Consider the following 19,362-nt stretch of genomic DNA (forward strand, 5'->3'; position numbering starts at 1 on the left):
GTCAGCACTAAACATCTTCGTCGCTATTTCAAAACTGTGCAGAAGGGTGCGTAGGTCTCTGATCTGAGACCACTCCTGCAGTGTGATTTGCCCCACCTCTGGATCTCGTTGGCCCAGACAATACGTCATAACGTATTGCACCAGGGCTCGTCGGTGCTGCCACAGTCGCTGCAACATGTGCAGAGTTGAATTCCACCATGTGGGCACATCGCATTTCAGCCGGTGAACTGGCATGCCCAATGACTTCTGTAGAGATGTAAGTCGTTGAGCTGTGGGATGCGAATGGCGAAAGTGAGCACACAGTGACCGTACCCTCTGCAGAAGCCCATCTAGTCCGGTATAGTGGGATAAAAATTTCTGCACAACCAGGTTCAAAACGTGAGCCATACAAAGCACGTGTGTGACATTGCCCCGGCGAAGGACCTCACCCAGGTTTGCAGCATTGTCGCATATGGCCATCCCTGGCTGCAGGTTCATTGGAGACAACCATTGATGGAACTCGGTCTCCAGAGCTGACCACAACTCCTCAGCTGTGTGACTCACATTTCCCAGACATTTCAAGGTAAACACCGCATGATGCCGTTGAGCCCTGGTGACAGCATAGTAAGGAGGTGTGCAGGATTCCTTCTGTGCAGTTAGAACGCGGGTGGCATTACCAGACAGGCTTTGGGTGCAGGTGGAGGACCAAGAGGAGGTTGAGGAGGCAGAAGCAGTGGAGGAACTTATAGATACAGAGGATCGATGCGCAACTCGTGGGAACGGGAAGACTAGGACAGCAGCCCCTTCTCCTGCTGTCACCATAGTTACCCACTGCCCAGTCACCAACATGTAACGCCCCTGTCCATGTCTACTTGTCCAAGTGTCTGTGGTGAAATGCACCCTGTCACACACAGAGTTTCTCAAGGAAGCGGTGATGTTGTGTGCGACATGCTGGTGTAGCGAAGGCACAGCTTTTTTTGAGAAGTAGTGGCGACTGGGCATCTGGTACTGGAGCACTGCGATGGACATAAGGTCTTGAAAATCCTCTATGTTCACCAGGCAGAAATGCAGCATTTCTGTAGCCTTCAGCTTGCAGATGGTGAAATTCAAACTCTTAGCTTTGTCATGGCTAGGAGGAAATGGTCTTTTACTTGTCCACATCTGAGGGACCGAGGGCTGGCTGCCGTGCTTAGACGTGGTTGAGTAGGGTGTCCCCGGCAAACTGCTAGTCTGTGAGGAAGGTGCAGGCGGAAATATTATGTTGCCTTGATCAAGATGTGGTGGTCTCGATGTCGGAGAGCGCTCAACACCAGCAGGTGTTTCCACTTGCAAATGTACTGACGACCTGCCAATCACACTGGCTGTTGCGGGTAAAGAGGTGGAAGGTCTGCGTCCAAAACCATGTGCGACTGCTGTCCCCACAGTCACAGAGGATGAAAAGGCCGCGGATGCACTTGATGGGGCAGACGGTGGTTGGCCCAGCACACTAGGCCGCATTGTAACACAGTGAGCTTCCCACTGCAACTTATGCCTCATATCCATGTGAGGGTTCATGCATGAAGTACTCAAACTATTCATTTTTTGGCCTCTACTGAGATTTTGGTGACAAATCTTACAGACAACATGAGTTGGGTCATCCTTTGCGATCTCAAAAAATGCCCAGGCTATGCAAGGCTTAGAGCCCATGCGAGCTGAAGAGCCACCACGACTTGTGCTCAGAGGCACAGTTGTGGTTGAGGATGCAGTTGTTGACGTGCTTCCAGTACTCCGTCTCTGTCCAGGAAGATGCAACCTAACCTCGTCATCACTAGCATCCTCCTCCACCTCCTCTGCTGACCTCATGGACTGGCGGACTGTGGGTTGACAGTAAGTGGGGTCTCCAACCTCATCATCATCACCCTGTGTGTTCTCACACCCGTCATCCTCAGAGCCAACCTCTTCCTGCCCTGACAGAAATGTCAAGGCAGCGCCCATCGGGTATTTCACTCCTGCAGTTGCCCTGGTTAGACGCCTTTGCATCTATCGTGTTTGTCGGCTCCTTGCCGGCATCCCTTTAGTTTCCTTGGCTCCACCAGCGTTTACTCTGTTTTGGTCCTTGTCTCATTGTTGCCTTCCTTGTCAGTCCTGTGTTCCTGCCTCCGTGCCAGTCCTGTGTTCCTGCCTCCGTGCCAGTCCTGTGTTCCTGCCTCCGTGCCAGTCCTGTCTTCCTGCCTCCGTGCCAGTCCTGTGTTCCTGCCTCCATGCCAGTCCTGTGTTCCTGCCTCCGTGCCAGTCCTGTGTTCCTGCCTCCGTGCCAGTCCTGTGTTCCTGCCTCCGTGCCAGTCCTGTGTTCTTGTCGTCTTGCCAGTCCTGTGTTCCTGCCGTCTTGCCAGCCCTGTGTTCCAGCCTTTCTAGCCGGTCCTGTGTTTCTGACGTTCCCCATCTATCGTGTGTCTCCTTCATAACCGGTAAGTAATTTTTCCTTACATACTCTGCTCGTGACTCTTCTGATCTGTTTGCCTCGGTGACACCACCTCTCCCTTATCCTCTGATCCATCTCTGGTTCTTATATCAGTCGTCCCTTTGGCTCCGGCAGTCGCGGCTTCACCCTCCTTGGGCCTGTCCCAAACACTCCCTGTATAGGGGGTGGTTCCATCTGGTCCGCTCGCCTTCGGAGGCTCTGTAGCCGTGACCCAGAGGGTCCACTTCTCGGGTCGTAATAGTACGCAAAGGCCATGGATCCCGCTGGAGCTGCGGCCGCTCAGAAGGAACTAGTTTTCCTTCGGGAGAATCAAAGTCGGATGATGTCCTTCATGAAATCCATGGACTCCCGACTTTCTGCTCTTCAGACCTCTGACCCGGGGAATGCCTCCCAGATAGCCAGTGTACAACAAGAGCTGGTACAGCAGCGGGACACACAGTCCCATATTTTGAGTTATATGGCATCTGTCGATACTTGATTTCTTTCCTTACAGACCACGGCATCTGTTCCTGCGCCTACTCCTGCTCCTCATCTCCCTCCCCGATTGGCTAAACCTCCTCGTTTTAAAGGTGATCCCAAATATTTCCGGGGATTTCTAAATCAGTGCCGTCTTCACTTCGAGCTCCTTCCCCAGCAATACCCTTCTGACCGGGCTAAGATAGCCTTTATTATTTCTCATTTGGAGGGAGATGCGCTAGCCTGGGTTAACCCTCTCTGGGAGCGCAATGATCCAGTGGTTAACCAATTAACATCTTTTTTGGAGACGTTTCGTCGAGTGTTCGATGAACCAGGTCATTTGGCTTCTACCACAGAAGCCCTGTTTAATTTACAGCAGGGGCCTCTAACTGTTGGGCAATATGCAATTCAGTTCCGAACTTTACCGATTTAGGTTGGAATAATGAGGCATTGGTCGGGGCTTTCTTGGGGGGGCTTTCCAGTCGTATCAAGGATGAAATAGCTGGCCGGGATACTCCTACTATTTTGGAGGATTTAATTTCTTTAGCTACGCGAATAGATCTTCGCTTTCAGGAGCGAGCTCGGGAGAGAAAATTTCCGCGTTCTTCCATGACTTCCCGCAGACCTCCCAGTCCTCGTCCCAGGGTCGCTGCTTCAGTTTCTGCTCCTTAACTGATGCAGGTGGATCGTGTTAAACTCTCCGAACAACGTCGCAAGGAGAGGCGTACCCAGGGTCTCTGTTTTTACTGTGGAAGTCCCTCACATCTTCTTTGTGCCTGCCCTGACCGTCCGGAAAACTCCTCCACCTAGGTCAGGTAAGACAGGCCTCCCTAGGTACATGTGAAACCTCTCAACCCCTCACATAGCCCGTTTTATTGCACATTCACGACAAACGTTTCTCTCTTGAGGCTTATTTAGACTCGGGTGCAGCAGGAAATTTTATTAGGTTAGAGGAGGTAATTAAATTCTCAGTTCCCGTTAGACCGTTAGAGAATCCTCTTCTTCTCGCTTCTGTAGACGGGAGACCCCTGCAGGAGACTATTACTCAAGTCACGCACTTGGTGGAGCTTCAGGTTGGGGCTCTTCATAGAGAGAGAATTTCGTTTTTAGTTCTGGCCAACATCTCTCACCCTATTCTTCTCGGTCTCCCGTGGTTGCGTCTCCACGAACCTTTCTTGGACTGGCGTGGGGGCAATATTCTTCATTGGAGAGATTCCTGTCGGTCTCGTTGTCTGCTGCCGGTGCGTCCTGTTGGTGTTCCTTGTCCTTCTCCCATCCCCTCCGGATTGTCCTCTGCTTATTCTCCCATGCATGAAGGTAATATTGCCTTGCGCTGGCGTGTACTCCGGAGGACAGAGAATGAACTTCAATCCAATATAGCGGCCAGCATGCAGCCAGCGGGTAAGGAAAGAGTGAATCAAACACCCGAAAACCCCGCCCATATGACCCAAAACTGGTCCCGCCAAATTCAGGTGACAGGTTCCCTTTAAATTAAAGGGTTAAATCACGTAAAAAATTGGTGTGGGCTCCCGCGCAATTATCTCCACCAGAGTGGGAAAGCCAGTGACTGAGGGCAGACATTAATAGCCTAGAGAGGGACCATGGTTATTGCCCCCCCTCCCTGGCTAAAAACATCTGCCCCCAGCCACCCCAGAAAAGGCACATCTGTAAGATGCGCCTATTCTGGCACTTGGCCACTCTCTTCCCACTCCCCTGTAGCGGTGGGATATGGGGTAATAAAGGGTTAATGCCACCTTGCTATTGTAAGGTGACATTAAGCCTGGTTAATAATGGAGAGGCGTCAATAAGACACCTATCCATTATTAATCCAATACTAGTAAATGGTTAATAAAACACACACACATTAGGAAAAAAGTACATTAATGAAATAAAGACACCCATGGTGTTGTAATAGTTTATTATACGCTCAATCCAATTGAAGACCCTTGTCACCTGAAACAAAGTTAAAATAAAAAAACAACAATATCCCATACCTTCCGTCGTTCAGTCTTGTCCCACGCTGTAAATCCATCTGAAGGGGTTAAACATTTTTACATCCAGGAACCTGCTAATGCTGCTGTGTTCCTGCCTGTAAAATCTGGGGAATGAATGGAAGCAGGGGAACGTAGCTACCTAGACTTGCGGTGATGCGCCCCCTGCTGGCATAAACTCATATGAACTCTAGCGTGGGAATTTTTCTGAATATTTTCTCATGCTAGAGTTCATATGAGTTTATGCCAGCAGGGGGCACAGCACCGCAAGTCTAGGTAGCTACGTCCCCCTGCTTCCATTCATTCCCCAGCTTTTACAGGCAGGAGCACAGCTGCATTAGCAGGCTCCTGGCTGTAAAATGATTTAACCCCTTCAAATGGATTTACAGCGTGGGACATGACTGTAACGCCGGAGAGGTATGGGATATTGTTGTTTTTTTATTTTTCCTTTTTACAGAACGAGGGTTGTCATTTGGATTGAGAGTGTAATAAAATATTACAACACCATGTGTCTTTATTTCATTAAAATACTTTTTTCCTAATGTGTGTGTGTTTTATTGACCATTTACTAGTATTGGATTAATAATGGATAGGTGTCTTATTGACATCTCTCCATTATTAACCAGGCTTAATGTCACCTTACAATAGCAAGGTGACATTAACCCTTTATTACCCCATATCCCACCGCTACAGGGGAGTGGGAAGAGAGAGGCCAAGTGCCAGATAGGCGCATCTTACAGATGTGCCTTTTCTGGGGTGGCTGGGGCAGATGTTTTCAGCCAGGGGGGCCAATAACCATGGTCCCTCTCTAGGTTATTAATATCTGCCCTCAGTCACTGGCTTTCCCACTCTGGCGGAGAAAATTGCGCGGGAGCCCACACCAATTTTTTCCGTGATTTAACCCTTTAATTTAACAGCTAGAGCCCACAAATTTTACACAAAGACACTTCTTACATTAGTAGTCAGGAATATGTAATAAAATAAGGGATATGAAATGGTTTACTGTAAGTAAACCATGTCTCATATTCTGTCGGGTTTGTGAAGGAGATAGCAAAAGCCGGCAATTGAATTACCGGCTTTTCTGCTATCTATCTCTGTATGAAATATACATATATATATATAGGTGTCTCAGTGACATATGTATATATATATGTATATATATATATACCTATTCTATGTGTATATATATATTCTATCTTTTCTATTCTAATCTGTCAGTGTGATTTTACTGTACACAGCACTGATTTGCCGGCTTTTCAAAGGACACCGGTGCGTAAAAATCGGACAGCAATACGGATGTCATACGGATGTCATTTGGATGTTGCGATAAAAAATCGCATGACACTTGCACGACACTCGCATGATTTTCCTCTGTTTTTTCGGTCCGTAAATTGGACCGTTTTTTTTCTCTCAAGTGGAAAAGAGCCCTTATACTGTATAGCGCCAACAGCAGCAGCGGTGCCGTCTAACACTAAGCTGCAGCACTGAGGAAATGGTGGCGACGGGGAAAATGGCTGGTTCTTATAGGGCAAGGACATGTGACATTCAAAGCCAGTGACACATGACCTTGCTTGTGTGCATCACATGCACTTTGCTGTGTGTGTGTGTGCACTGCTGATAGGCTGAGAGACTGCACCGCCCCACTGTAAATGCGGGAAAGAAAAAAAATGGAGATCGGCATTATTTCAGCACAGATCTATCCCCCGCCACACACACTATACACTGAAACAGTCTACTAACATTGATAAACAGTTTTAATGTGAAAATCAAGTTAGGCTTTTGGTGAACGAACAGTTATCGAACAGAAACTCGAAGAGCCAAATTTTAAGCAAATTGTTCGAGTTCGTCGAACAACGCTCAAACAGCTCAAATTTGAAATTGGCGAACAGTTTGACTCGAACACCGCTCATCTCTAAGGCTGCCCTCACACTAGCAGTATTTGGTCAGTATTTTACATCAGTTTCTGAAAGCCAAAACCAGGAGTGGGTGATAAATGCAGAAGTGGTGCATATGTTTCCATTATACGTTTCCTCTATTTGTTCCACTCCTGGTTTTGGCTTACAAATACTGATGTAAAATACTGACCAAATACTGATAGTGTGACGGCAGCCTTATTGTCAGGGCCGGACTGGCCATCTGGCAATTCTGGCAAATGCCAGAAGGGCCTCTCTGGTTGTGGGCTGCCTTGTCTACTTCATTGTTAACAGAATCTGTGTTCTCAAGACACCAATACTGTTAAGAGTTGTGATGGAGGTATCATTAGAAATATTGGTCTACTATTAAATATTACTTTCCTCCATGAAGGGTAATATTAGTAATTTATCCCATTTGGTGCTTGGGGATGAGAACAGCATGGGCCTGTCTGATTTCAAATGCCAGGGCTGAATTTCACTCCCAGTCCGTACCTGTTGTAATAAAACTACAATAGGCTCTGCATGCCTTTATAAGTTGTACTCTATTTCAATGATGTCACAATAATATATGTAGCTATATTTTGGCTGTGTTCTGTTCTAATTGTGTATTGATTGATATATTTATTTACAGGTTGTGTTCTATTGCAATGATGTCTCAATCCTGTTTTAACTATATTTCAAGGCTGTGCTCTTTTGTGACTATGTAACAATACTCAGTATGCAATTGTGAGAAACCCATTTTAATACTACATTGTAATGTGAATTTTCAAAATAGAAAATGAGAAAATCTATATTGAGAAAAATACAATCATTTAAAAAGTTAATTTTTCATTTACTTTATGATTTATATCTAATGCAACTAAAAAAGTAAAAAATACATTGTTACAAAATCTGCTCTGTATGTCTTGAAAATTGTCAATCCATTACATGCAACAGTCGACAGGAAGCAAAAGTCCGTGGACTGTATGTACCAGGCACTGGCTGTATGATTTCAGCCATATATGTTTGATTATGAAACGCTGCCATGTTTTAAGGTAAAACATACTTTAAAAGCCACTGGTGACCAAGCCACACTGATGACTGGTCAAAATGGCAGGTCCCCAGCTGGTTCTCCCTGCAAGCTCCCATTGAGTGACGGGTTTCTCCATATTATGCTCGTGTATAAAGAAAGACCTGTCGATTATTGACAGAAAGTGGGGAGAAGCCTCCGGGGACCAGCTTCTTCAGCTAGTCACCCATGTTTTTCAGTCAAACATATGTGGCAGCCCAGGAGTTCAGGTAACACAGTAGTGCTGCCTTCCTCTCGGGGAAGGTAGTGCTATGCCTGGAAACAAGAGGGATCTCTTTGGCAGGTAAATCACACACATAACACCTGCTGAATTCAGGCCAGGAGGGGGAGCTCAAAACCCTGTATTAGGGCAGCTTCCCTGGATAAAGATCCTGGTCTGGAGGAGGAGTCAGACAGTCGGTCCAGAGAGACCAGAGGAGACAGTTGGTCCAGAGAGACCAGTGAGTTCAGTTTAGTCTGGAGAGCAGACAGGAAAGGAGCAGAGGAGAGATTTCAGGACTCAAGGAGGCTGTGAGAGGCCTCCTAGGAGCCAAAGGGCAGAAACTGGGTACCGGGAGCCCGAGGCTAGAGTGGAACTGTAGGACACCTAGCAGAACCGGAGGGCACAGAACTACAGGTATACTGCCCAAATTAAGCCTGTGGTACAGCAGCACCCTGGAGCCTGGAGTCACAGTGCAGAGACCCCAGAAGGAACGGCTCAAGCTGCCTACCATACAGGTACCTGTCCCAGGACAGGGGAAAGAACCAGGTCCTTGTTAGGACATTACAGACAGCAAGGGAATATAGCAAGTGCAAAGTGGAAGGCTCCCAACCTGACTTGCCAAGGGGATTCCACTTGTTTCTGTGCTGCCTGGACTCCTATTGTACCTGTTGCCGCTACCCTGGACTGTGGCCTGCCAACTACAGTAAACCAGGTAAAGACTTTACAACTTGTGTCCTTTGCTCATTGCCTGGCATACACCATCATCGCCATACACTATAGGACCCCTTGGGGACCCCGCTTCACCTGTGGGAAGCGTCACCATCATTGCTACAACAACATCTCCCAGAGGACCCCTTTAAAGCAGCGTCGGTCCCACTATTGACCAAACTCCACAGGTGGACTCACGACAGACTTATTCACAATTCCCCTTTAAAGACCTTTCCCCTTTATAGTGAGCGCCCAGGGCACAGACCGGGTCGCAGCCACTGTGATATCCCCTTTAAGAAGCGACCGTACCCGGTGCCGAATACCCCAGGCCCTGGTAGAGCGACTCACATACTTAGCTGAAATCATCCAGCTAGTGTCTGATACATGCTGCCCAATCCAATACTGTATCGGGTTCCCTTTAACCCCGTTACGACGTATGACGTATAGGTATGTCATAGGGCACCTCCCTCCCTTTGATGCGGCTCCAGCTCTGTGCCCACATCTTTTCAGGCACATGATAGTTGATCTGATCAGCTGTCATGTGCCTTTAACAGCCGCAAGTGGAATCGCGATCCACCTGCCGCAATGTCGCTTTCAATCTCTGACTGTGGCATTTAAAATGAGTGCGCCAGAAGCACATCACAAACTGTGCCCATCGACGCCCCTGTCAAATGATCGCGGGGCGCCGATGGGTTGGCATGACAACCAGGGATCTGCAGAAGACCCCCGTGCTTGTCATTGCAGATCTGCTGTGAATGCTGCCCCTTGGCCAACGCTCATAGCAGATGATGATTTTTGCTGCACATAGCCGGACAAAAACCCTGCTATGTGTAGCACAAGCGATCAGAAAATTGCAGCTTCAAGTTTCCTAAATAGACTATTGAAGCAAGTAAAAAATAGAAAAATATGTTTTAAAAAATTAAAAATCAAAAAGTTCAAATCACCCCCCCTTTCGCCCCATTCAAAATAAAAGAATAAACAAAATGTCAAAAGTACACATATGTGGTATCGCCGCGTTCAGAATCGCCCGATCTATCAAAATTTAAAAATAATTAATCCTATTGATAAACAGCATAATGAGAAAAAAATAAAAACGCCAGGATTGGAGTTTTTTTGTTCGCCACAACATTGCAATAAAATGCAATAACAGGTGATCAAAACATTGTATCTACCCAAAAATGGTATCAATAAAAATGTAAGCTCAGCGTGCAAAAAATAAGCAAGTACTCAGCCCCAGATCCCGAAAAGTGGAGATGCTACGGGTCTCGGAAAATGGTGGCTTTTTTTTTTCGTTTTTTTACAAAGTTTGGATTTTTTTTCACCACTTAAATAAAAAAAGAAGCTATACATATTTGGTGTCTATGAATTTTAATTACCTGGAGAATCATAATTGCAGGTTCTTTTTAGCATTTATTGAGCATTGTAAAAAAAAAAAAAAGCATTGCAAAATTGCGTGTTTTTTTTGGAAATTCGCCGCACTTTAAATTTTTTCCCATGTTCAATAGTGCAACTCGTCCCGCAAAAACAAGCCCTCACACGGTCATTTCGACGGAAAATTAAAAAAGTTATGGCTCTGGGAAGAAGGGGAGCACAAAACAAAAATGGAAAATCCCAAAGTCATGAAGGAGTTAAAGAGTTTAATAGAGCAATATATTCTTTTCACAGCTACACTTAAAAATTATATATATTTTTTTCACATATGCTATAATCTTTATCTGTCATTTGATGTTTCCTCATATCCGCAGAATTCAATGATGGTCTGTGCCAACTGTTAACAAAACCTTGTGTCAACCTAAAGCCTCAAACAATGGGACTAGCAAAAGATGCCTGGGAAATAGGAAGAGAGTCTATCACTCTTGATAAAAAGCTGGGACAGGGCTGCTTTGGAGATGTATGGAAAGGTAAGACTTCTCAGATTTGTGAGGTCATTTCTGCACTCTTTGTGGTTATTGTTCAATCATGATGACAAAAGGGCAACAGCTCTGATGGTCAAGGTCCACATTAATTTATGGAATATGAAGTGTCCTAATGGGTAAACCTACCCTAAATAGGCATTTTAGAAGGGGTTCTCCATAGCTTCACATCCCTTTTAAGTTTATGCATTTACTGTTATATATTTAAGTTTTACTTGTTCTAAATTTATACTCTGTGCTTATCTTATGTTCACATTCTGGAAATTTGGTGCAGAAAATTTGTCTGATTTAGCTGATTCAGACTTTCGGAGATCCATGCACATCTCGACGATATAATCTTATTCAGATGTTCCTCCAAAGCCTAGATGTTCCTGACTAAGGCTGCCGTCACACTAGCAGTATTTGGTCAGTATTTTACATCAGTATTTGTAAGCCAAAACCAGGAGTGGGTGATAAATGCAGAAGTGGTGCATATGTTTCTATTATACTTTTCCTCTAATTGTTCCACTCCTTGGTTTTGGCTTACAAATTCTGATGTAAAATACTAACCAAATACTGCTAGTGTGACAGCAGCCTTAGAGAGGGACCTGTAAAGCAAGGAGTGGCCAGCAGATCAATAAAATATAGATGCCTGCAATGAAGAAGCATGTCCATGATTCACTGCCTTGGTTTTCCTCCATAACACGATGGTTTTCTAACTTGGGATTTTCGTATGGAGATATCTATGTTAATTGCTATTTTCACACAATACACTCCCTTTCCACATTTACAAGGTACATGGAATGGTACAACAAATGTAGCTGTGAAGACCCTCAAGCCAGGCACTATGTCGCCTGAAGCATTTTTGGAGGAGGCTCAGATTATGAAGAAGCTTCGCCATGATAAACTAGTCCAGTTATATGCAGTTGTTTCTGAGGAACCCATATACATTGTCACTGAATATATGGCACAGGGTGAGTTTATAAAACAATGAGCTACAGCATTGATAAATTTGATATGACATTTCTTCTAGTGACTGTTACTTCCCTGCACATGGTACATTTCTTTAGTTTTTGCATGGTCTTCTCACAAAGTTTTGACTTTTGGGTGATATTTATCTTAAACTACTGTAAAATAAGGCTGCTAAAGATGGTCCAACATAAGTCTGTTTTTTCTCTAGGAAGCCTACTAGAATACATGAAAGAAAAGGAAGGCCAATATATGAAGCTACCTGAGTTAGTGGATATGTCTGCACAGGTAAGTGGTTTCAGACTGGTTACCTTCTATCTTAAGACACAGTCTATAGAGAGAGTTTTTAGAGGCAAAATATCTCCATAATTAGATATAATAACAACACATCCCCTTAATGCATAAATGTTAGGGAAAAAGGACGATCCATTGCAAAAAAAAAAATCTTTAAAAGTTACATTTTTAATGATTTATATTTAAAAAAGTATAATATTAAAAATTCAAGAAGGTAGAACAATATTATATCAAAGGTGGTACGCTGACATCAATAATCCGATGGATACATTTTGTACAAAGATGTTATATATTGAATATTTAAATGATCAGGAAATGTTAAATTTCGACTATATAGTCCAGACTCAGTTGAGCATATACAGAGTTACTCATAACTAGTGTTGAGCATTCCGATACTGAAATATCGGGTATCGACCGATATTCGCTGTAACGGAGTTCCGATACTAAGTTCCCATAATGCAATGAGCCAGTTTGATTTTATTCAGCCAATGAGGATCCTAAGAAGTGTGGGCACATCCTGTAAGGCATGTTAGGCATGTTAACTAAGTGCATGGCTGTGATTGGCTGCTGAAATGATGTCATGATGCACTATAATGTAGTGTGGGCGGTGCGTGGGTGGAGACTGCGTGTCTGTGTGTGCGGGCGGGGTCTGTGCGGGCCTGCAAGGAGTCTGTGCGGGCCTGCCGGGGGTCTGTGCGGGCCTGCCGGGGGTCTGTGCGGGCCTGCCGGGGGTCTGTGCGGCCTGCCGGGGTCTGTGCGGGCCTGCCGGGGTCTGTGCGGGCCTGCCGGGGGTCTGTGCGGCCTGCCGGGGGTCTGTGCGGCCTGCCGGGGGTCTGTGCGGGCCTGCTGGGGGTCTGTGCGGGCCTGCCGGGGGTCTGTGCGGGCCTCTCGGGGGTCTTTGTGTGTGTGTGCAGGCATCGTCCAATGGGACTACCAGTCCCATCAGGCTATACCTGCTACAATGACAGTGATTGACACATTAGCCAATGATGGGACAGTAGTAGTCCCATCATCCTGCTAATGTGTTGAATGTAAAAAAAACCCACAAACATACATACAACATACATACATACATGCAACATACTATATACTACATACATACTGCATACATACAACATACATACTACATACATACTACATACATACATACAACATACTATATACTACATACATACTACATACATACTGTTGGGGCTAGCGGAATGCACCGATTAAATATAGATGTTATTATTGGTGCGTTCGCAGCCCGGGGCCACCGTGCAGGAGGAACCTGCTGCTAGCAAATGACGGCACTATATGGCAGTTTAAGCGAACTCTGTTACTTCACAGAGTTGCATGGAAACAAGACGCTGTACCCTGTTAACCCCACAGGAGTTCACAGCTAACTGCCAAGCAGAAGGCAGTCTGTGGTCACGCAAACATACAATCTCCTCACCAGAGGAGCCGGTATTCTAGGGGCTTATTTCAGCCGGGGCCCTAAATCCAGGACCAATGGACTTAGCTGTAGTATCTGACCATGTGACCCTCGATCTCCACTGATAGATCTTACTCAGGGCATGCTCAGAACGAGAAAAGCAGGACTTAGTCCCAGAAACGTCTGCTCACCGCTGCCCAGCACTGACTTCAATGGCAGAAGCAGGAAAAGCAGCAGTAACTCTTTGTACAGAGTGGGACTGAGCAAGACGCTGGGACTGACGTCTCCGCTGAGCAGGCTCCACTGCGGCAGGAGAAGAATGGGAGACCGCAGTGGAGATGGCCCGAGATTCCCCCTGTGCAGAGGCGGGAACTCGACCCCTAACATTACCCCCCCTCCTTGGGCCTCGCTATGCTCAAAGGCGGCAATGAGCTGTGGAGCCCGAATGTGCTCAACAGGCTCCCAGGACCTATCCTCAGGACCGTAACCCTTCCAGTCCACCAAATAAAAATTTTTGCCACGTACCTTGCACCCCAAAAATAGCGTTCACCTCGAAATCGTCCGTAGACGAGCCCGATGTCCCGGCAGATGACTCAGAAAACCGGGACATGTATACGGGCTTAAGGAGGGACACATGAAAGGTGTTGGTGATACCTAGGTGTGGAGGAAGAGCTAGACGACAGGATTAACCTGTTCGAGGACCTTGAAGGGACCCAAGAAGCGAGGTGCAAACTTAGTGGACTCAACTCGCAGCCTGATGTTACGGGCAGAGAGCCACACTAAGTCGCCAGGAGCAAAGATCGGAGCGGGACGCCGATGTGCATCGGCGGAGGACCTCATCCTCTCCTTGGAGGCCCGGATGGCATCCTGAGTGCGGTCCCAAATGTCCCGTGCCTCCACAGCCCAGTCTGCCACCCTGGAGTTGGCAGAAGACACGGGCATAGGCACAGGAACCTGTGGATGATGACCGTAATTAAGAAGGAATGGAGTCTGACCAGTGGAGTCGGCTACGGCGTTGTTAAGAGCAAACTCCGCCCACGGTAGCAAGGATGCCCAGTCATCCTGCCTAGCAGATACAAAATGTCGCAGATATGTGACCAGAGTCTGGTTGGCCCTCTCTACCAACCCATTTGTCTCGGGATGATATGCTGAAGAGAGATTCAACTCAATGCTGAGTAGACGACAAAGTTCTCTCCAGAACCGAGATGCAAACTGGGGACCCCGGTCACTGACAATTTTGTCCGGCATACCGTGTAGGCGAAAGACATGTTTAATAAACAACGCTGCCAGAGCCCGTGCAGAAGGTAGCTGTGGAAGAGGCACCAAATGCACCATTTTGGAAAAATGATCGGTGATCACCCAAATAATGGTGCAGCCACGAGACTTGGGTAAGCCCACCACAAAGTCCATCCCGACCATCTCACAGGGCCTGTCTGCCACCGACATGGGATAAAGTAAGCCAGCTGGCCGTTGTCGAGGAGACTTATTTTTGGTGCAGGAGACACACGCCCGAATATAGTCTCCGACGTCACGGACCATATGCGGCCACCAGTACGTCCTCGCCAGAAGCTCAGATGTCCTTTTGGTCCCAAAGTGTCCACCCATCCTGGACGAGTGAGCCCAAGAGAGAACCTCCGGTCGCAAATTTGCTGGCACGAAAGTCTTACCCGGGGGCACAGACTCTAGAGAAACCGGAGCCACGGTCCTCAGACTCTCAGAAGGGACAATAAGCCGAGGTTCCTCCTCCTCCTCCTCCACTGATGACACTACGGAGCGGGAGAGAGCATCGGCACGAATGTTCTTCTCCCCGGAGAGAAAATGGAGGGTGAAATGGAACCGGGAGAAGAACAGGGACCATCTGGCCTGGTCGAGAATTTAGCCGCTGGGCAGTCTGAATATAGACCAAGTTTTTGTGGTCGGTGAAAACTTGGAAGGGAAAATGAGCCCCCTCCAAGAGATGTCTCCACTCTGAGAAGGCCAACTTCATAGCTAGCAACTCCCTGTCCCCGATGGAATAATTCCTCTCCGCCAGTGTGAAGGTCTTAGAGAAAAAGAAGCAGGGATGCTTCCGACCTTGAGCATCCTTTTGGAATAGGACTGCTCCAGCACCGACAGACGAGGCATCGACCTCCATTATGAAAGGTTTATCTACATCGGGGCGATGTAGAATGGGAGCACTAGCAAAGTGGGACTTAATAGAGAGGAAGGCCTTGGAGACCTCTTCTGACCACAACTTGGGATTTGCTCCCTTTTTGGTGAGGGCAACCAAAGGAGCTACCAAAGTTGAGAAGTGGGGAATGAACTGGCGATAGTAATAAATGAACCCCATAAAGCGCTGCACTGCTTTGAGAGAATGGGGTTCTTGCCAGTCCATCACAGCCTGTAGCTTGGCAGGATCCATAGCCAATCCTTGGGCCGAGATGATATAGCCCAGGAAAGGCAAAGACTCCTGCTCAAACACACATTTCTCCAACTTGGCATAGAGGGAATTTGCCCGTAGGAGGTTGAAGACTTTGCACACATCTCTCCGGTGGGAGTCTATATCTGGAGAGTAGATGAGAATATCATCCAGGTAGACTACAACCGAGGTGGAGAGCATATCCCGGAAGATATCATTTACAAAGTCTTGGAAAACGGCGGGGGCATTACAAAGCCCAAAGGGCATCACCAGATATTCATAGTGCCCATCCCTGGTGTTAAAAGCCGTCTTCCATTCGTCCCCCTCACGGATGCGAATCAGGTTGTAAGCACCCCGCAGATCTAATTTAGTAAACACTCTTGCTCCCCGAAGCCTGTCAAAAAGCTCAGATATCAGGGGCAGAGGGGACTTGTTCTTAACGGTGATGGCGTTAAGACCCCTGTAATCTATGCATGGACGTAATTCTCCGTTCTTCTTCTGCACGAAGAAGAAACCAGCCCCTGCAGGTGACACAGACTTCCTAATGAATCCCCTTGCCAGATTCTCCTGGATGTACTGAGACATTGCCTCCGTCTCTGGGAGAGACAATGGGTAGACTCGACCCCGGGGAGGCTCAGCACCAGGCAAGAGGTCAATAGGACAGTCGTAGGGGCGGTGAGGCGGAAGAGTCTCCGCAGCCCTTTTGGAGAACACGTCCGCATAGGGCCAATATTGCTTGGGGAGAGAGGAGAGATCTGCGGGTACCTCTGTAGTAGCAACCTGAACGCATTCCCTCTGACATCTACCCCCACATGATTCACTCCATCCCAAAATCCTGCCTGTGGACCACTCAATATGAGGAGAGTGGTACCATAGCCAAGGTATCCCTAAGAGGACCTCATCAATTCCCTCAGGAATGACGAGCAGAGATATTATCTCCTGATGAGATGGCGACATGGATAGAGTAAATGGGATGGTCTGGTGTGTAATCTGTGAGGGCAGTGTCGACCCATTCACCACTCGTACGGTCACCGGTTGGGCGAGCATCACCAGAGGTATTGCGTGTCGTTGGGCGAAGGCAGAAGACATAAAATTGCCCTCCGCCCCGGAATCCACGCAAAGCTCTACCGAATGAGTGGATGAGCCAATGGTAATTGTCCCCTTAAAGGACAATTTGGAGGCAAACGTCACCGTGTCTAGTGAACCTCCACCTACTACCACAAGACGCTGACGTTTCCCCGACCGCTGAGGACATCTGGTGGCAAGATGTCCTGACTGCCGGCAAACATGACAGACCCTAAGTGCACGAGCGGACTTAGGACCCGCTCGTAGCACCTCCATGGCCTCATGTGACTCGGGTGCCTGGACCGGAGATTCCAAAGGTTTGGCGAAGGTGGGAGCCAGCCGAAACCTCTGCCTACACTGGGCTCGCTCTAACCTCCGCTCGTTAAAATGGAGGTCAATACGAGTAGATACAGCTATTAACTCTTCCAGTGTGGCGGGAATCTCCCTAGTGGCCAGAGCGTCCTTAACATGGTCAGCCATCCCCCTCCAAAATATAGGAATGAGGGCTTTTTCCGACCACTCCAGCTCAGATGCTAAGGTGCGGAAGTGGACGGCAAAATGGCTGACCAAGGACGAGCCCTGGGCAATGTTAACAGTTGGAGCGCCGTATCATGGGTGACTCGAGGTCCTAAAAAGACATGTTTCAGAGTGCTCAGAAACAGCGGAGCACTCTGCACCACATGATCGCCACGCTCCCACAGCGGCGTAGCCCACTCCAATGCCCTGTCCGACAGGAGAGACATAATGAATCCCACCTTTGCCCGCTCTGTAGGGAAACGTGCAGCCAGGAGCTCGAGGTGTATAGAGCACTGGCTCTCGAAACCCCTACATGATTTGCCATCACCAGAGAATTTTTCTGGCAGCGGGAGGCGAGACAGGGTCGGAACAGGAGTGGCAGTGGACAAAGCTGCTGCAGCCACGCTAGGAGCCTGAACAGCTACCGCGGTAACATCCACAGCCGAGGTTGTGCACTCGAGAGCCGCCAACCTACCCTCCAGCTGCTGGATGTACTGCAAAGATTGCTGTTTGTCCGACATTGCTAGCCAGACCCTGGCACTAGTATAATGTTAGGGCTAGCGGAACGCACCGATTAAATATAGATGTTATTATTGGTGCGTTCGCAGCTCGGGGTCCACCGTGCAGGAGGAACCTGCTGCTAGCAAATGACAGCACTATATGGCGGTTTAAGCGAACTCTGTTACTTCACAGAGTCACACAGAAACAAGACGCTGTGCCCTGTTAACCCCACAGGAGTTCACAGCTAACTGCCGAGCAGAAGGCAGTCTGTGGTCACGCAAACATACAATCTCCTCACCGCAGGAGCCGGTATTTTAGGGGCTTATTTCAGCCGGGGCCCTAAATCCACGCACACAATCTCCTCACCAGAGGTGCCGGCATTCTAGGGGCTTATTTCAGCCGAGTCCCTGAACACACATAAATGTGACCACACTGGCGCATGCACATAACAGATTTGATACTAGTGCATGGCCGTGCGGCCATGCGAGCCTTATATAGCTGCAGCAAGTAAAAGACCTTCCTAGAAGGACCAATGAGAGACTGCCATACCTGAGCATGTGACCCTAGATCTCCACTGAGAGATCTTGCCCTGGGCATGCTCAGTGTGTGCAAAGCAGGACTTAGTCCTAGCACCTACAGGACCTTCCTGAAAGGACCAATGGACTTAGCTGCAGTATCTGACCATGTGACCCTCGATCTCCACTGAGAGATCTTACTCAGGGCATGCTCAGAATGAGAAAAGCAGGACTTAGTCCCAGAAGCGTCTGCTCGCCGCTGCCCAGCACTGACTTCAATGGCAGAAGCAGGAAAAGCAGCAGTAACTCTTTGTACAGACTGACGTCTCCACTGAGCAGGCTCCACTGCGGCAGGAGAAGAATGGGAGACCGCAGTGGAGATGGCTCGAGATTCCCCCTGTGCAGAGGCGGGAACTCGACCCCTAACACATACAACATACATACAATATACCACGTACATACAGTACATATAACATAGAGTACATACTCACCATCACTTGTCACTTTGATCCCTGAAGCCAGTGTCACCTATAAAAAATATTAAAATAACAAACAAACAATATACTCCCTGATCCACAGAAATCCAAGAGTGCCTCACGATGATCTCCCGTGGAGAGCAGCAACATCAACTGATGTGACCGCTCTCTAGGGGCTCCAGGAATACAATGACGGGCGGGAACTATCCTTCCACACTGTATTCCTCCGCCACTGTAAAAAATAGTCCCTAGTCTCACTTTTGGCACTGCTGTGTGAGAAAGTTGCCATGCAGCAATTGCCATAAAGTGAGACCATTGAACTACAGTAACCTCTCAGTGATGCACTGCAGGAGCCATTGTCTCCTGTTAGTGTGTCACTGGAGGTCCTATAGAGAAGTGACATCACCAGATGTCACTGTTCTATAGAGGAGATTGTCGTGGGACAATCGTTATTAATTGGACTGCGTCGGACAGGGAGTATGCGGTTTATTATTTTACATTTTTTGAAGGCGCTGAAGTATGGTATGTATGGTTAAATTAAGA

General features: G+C 47.6%; 1 protein-coding gene across 3 annotated transcripts in view; it reads left to right on the plus strand.

Annotated features, from left to right (window-relative positions):
- FGR (FGR proto-oncogene, Src family tyrosine kinase) overlaps positions 1–19,362 on the plus strand; it is an 833,064-nt gene that overhangs the window by 595,448 nt on the left and 218,254 nt on the right. For 2 of the 3 annotated variants that reach the window (XM_077295665.1, XM_077295664.1), the window contains exons 7-9: positions 10,525–10,680; positions 11,466–11,645; positions 11,852–11,928. In XM_077295665.1, the coding sequence (XP_077151780.1) occupies positions 10,525–10,680; positions 11,466–11,645; positions 11,852–11,928 (413 nt within the window). The remainder of the gene's footprint in view (positions 1–10,524; positions 10,681–11,465; positions 11,646–11,851; positions 11,929–19,362) is intronic. The other variant, XM_077295666.1, reaches the window with a different exon arrangement.

Source organism: Ranitomeya variabilis, chromosome 3 (genome assembly GCF_051348905.1).
Source record: "Ranitomeya variabilis isolate aRanVar5 chromosome 3, aRanVar5.hap1, whole genome shotgun sequence".
Taxonomy (NCBI): domain Eukaryota; kingdom Metazoa; phylum Chordata; class Amphibia; order Anura; family Dendrobatidae; genus Ranitomeya; species Ranitomeya variabilis.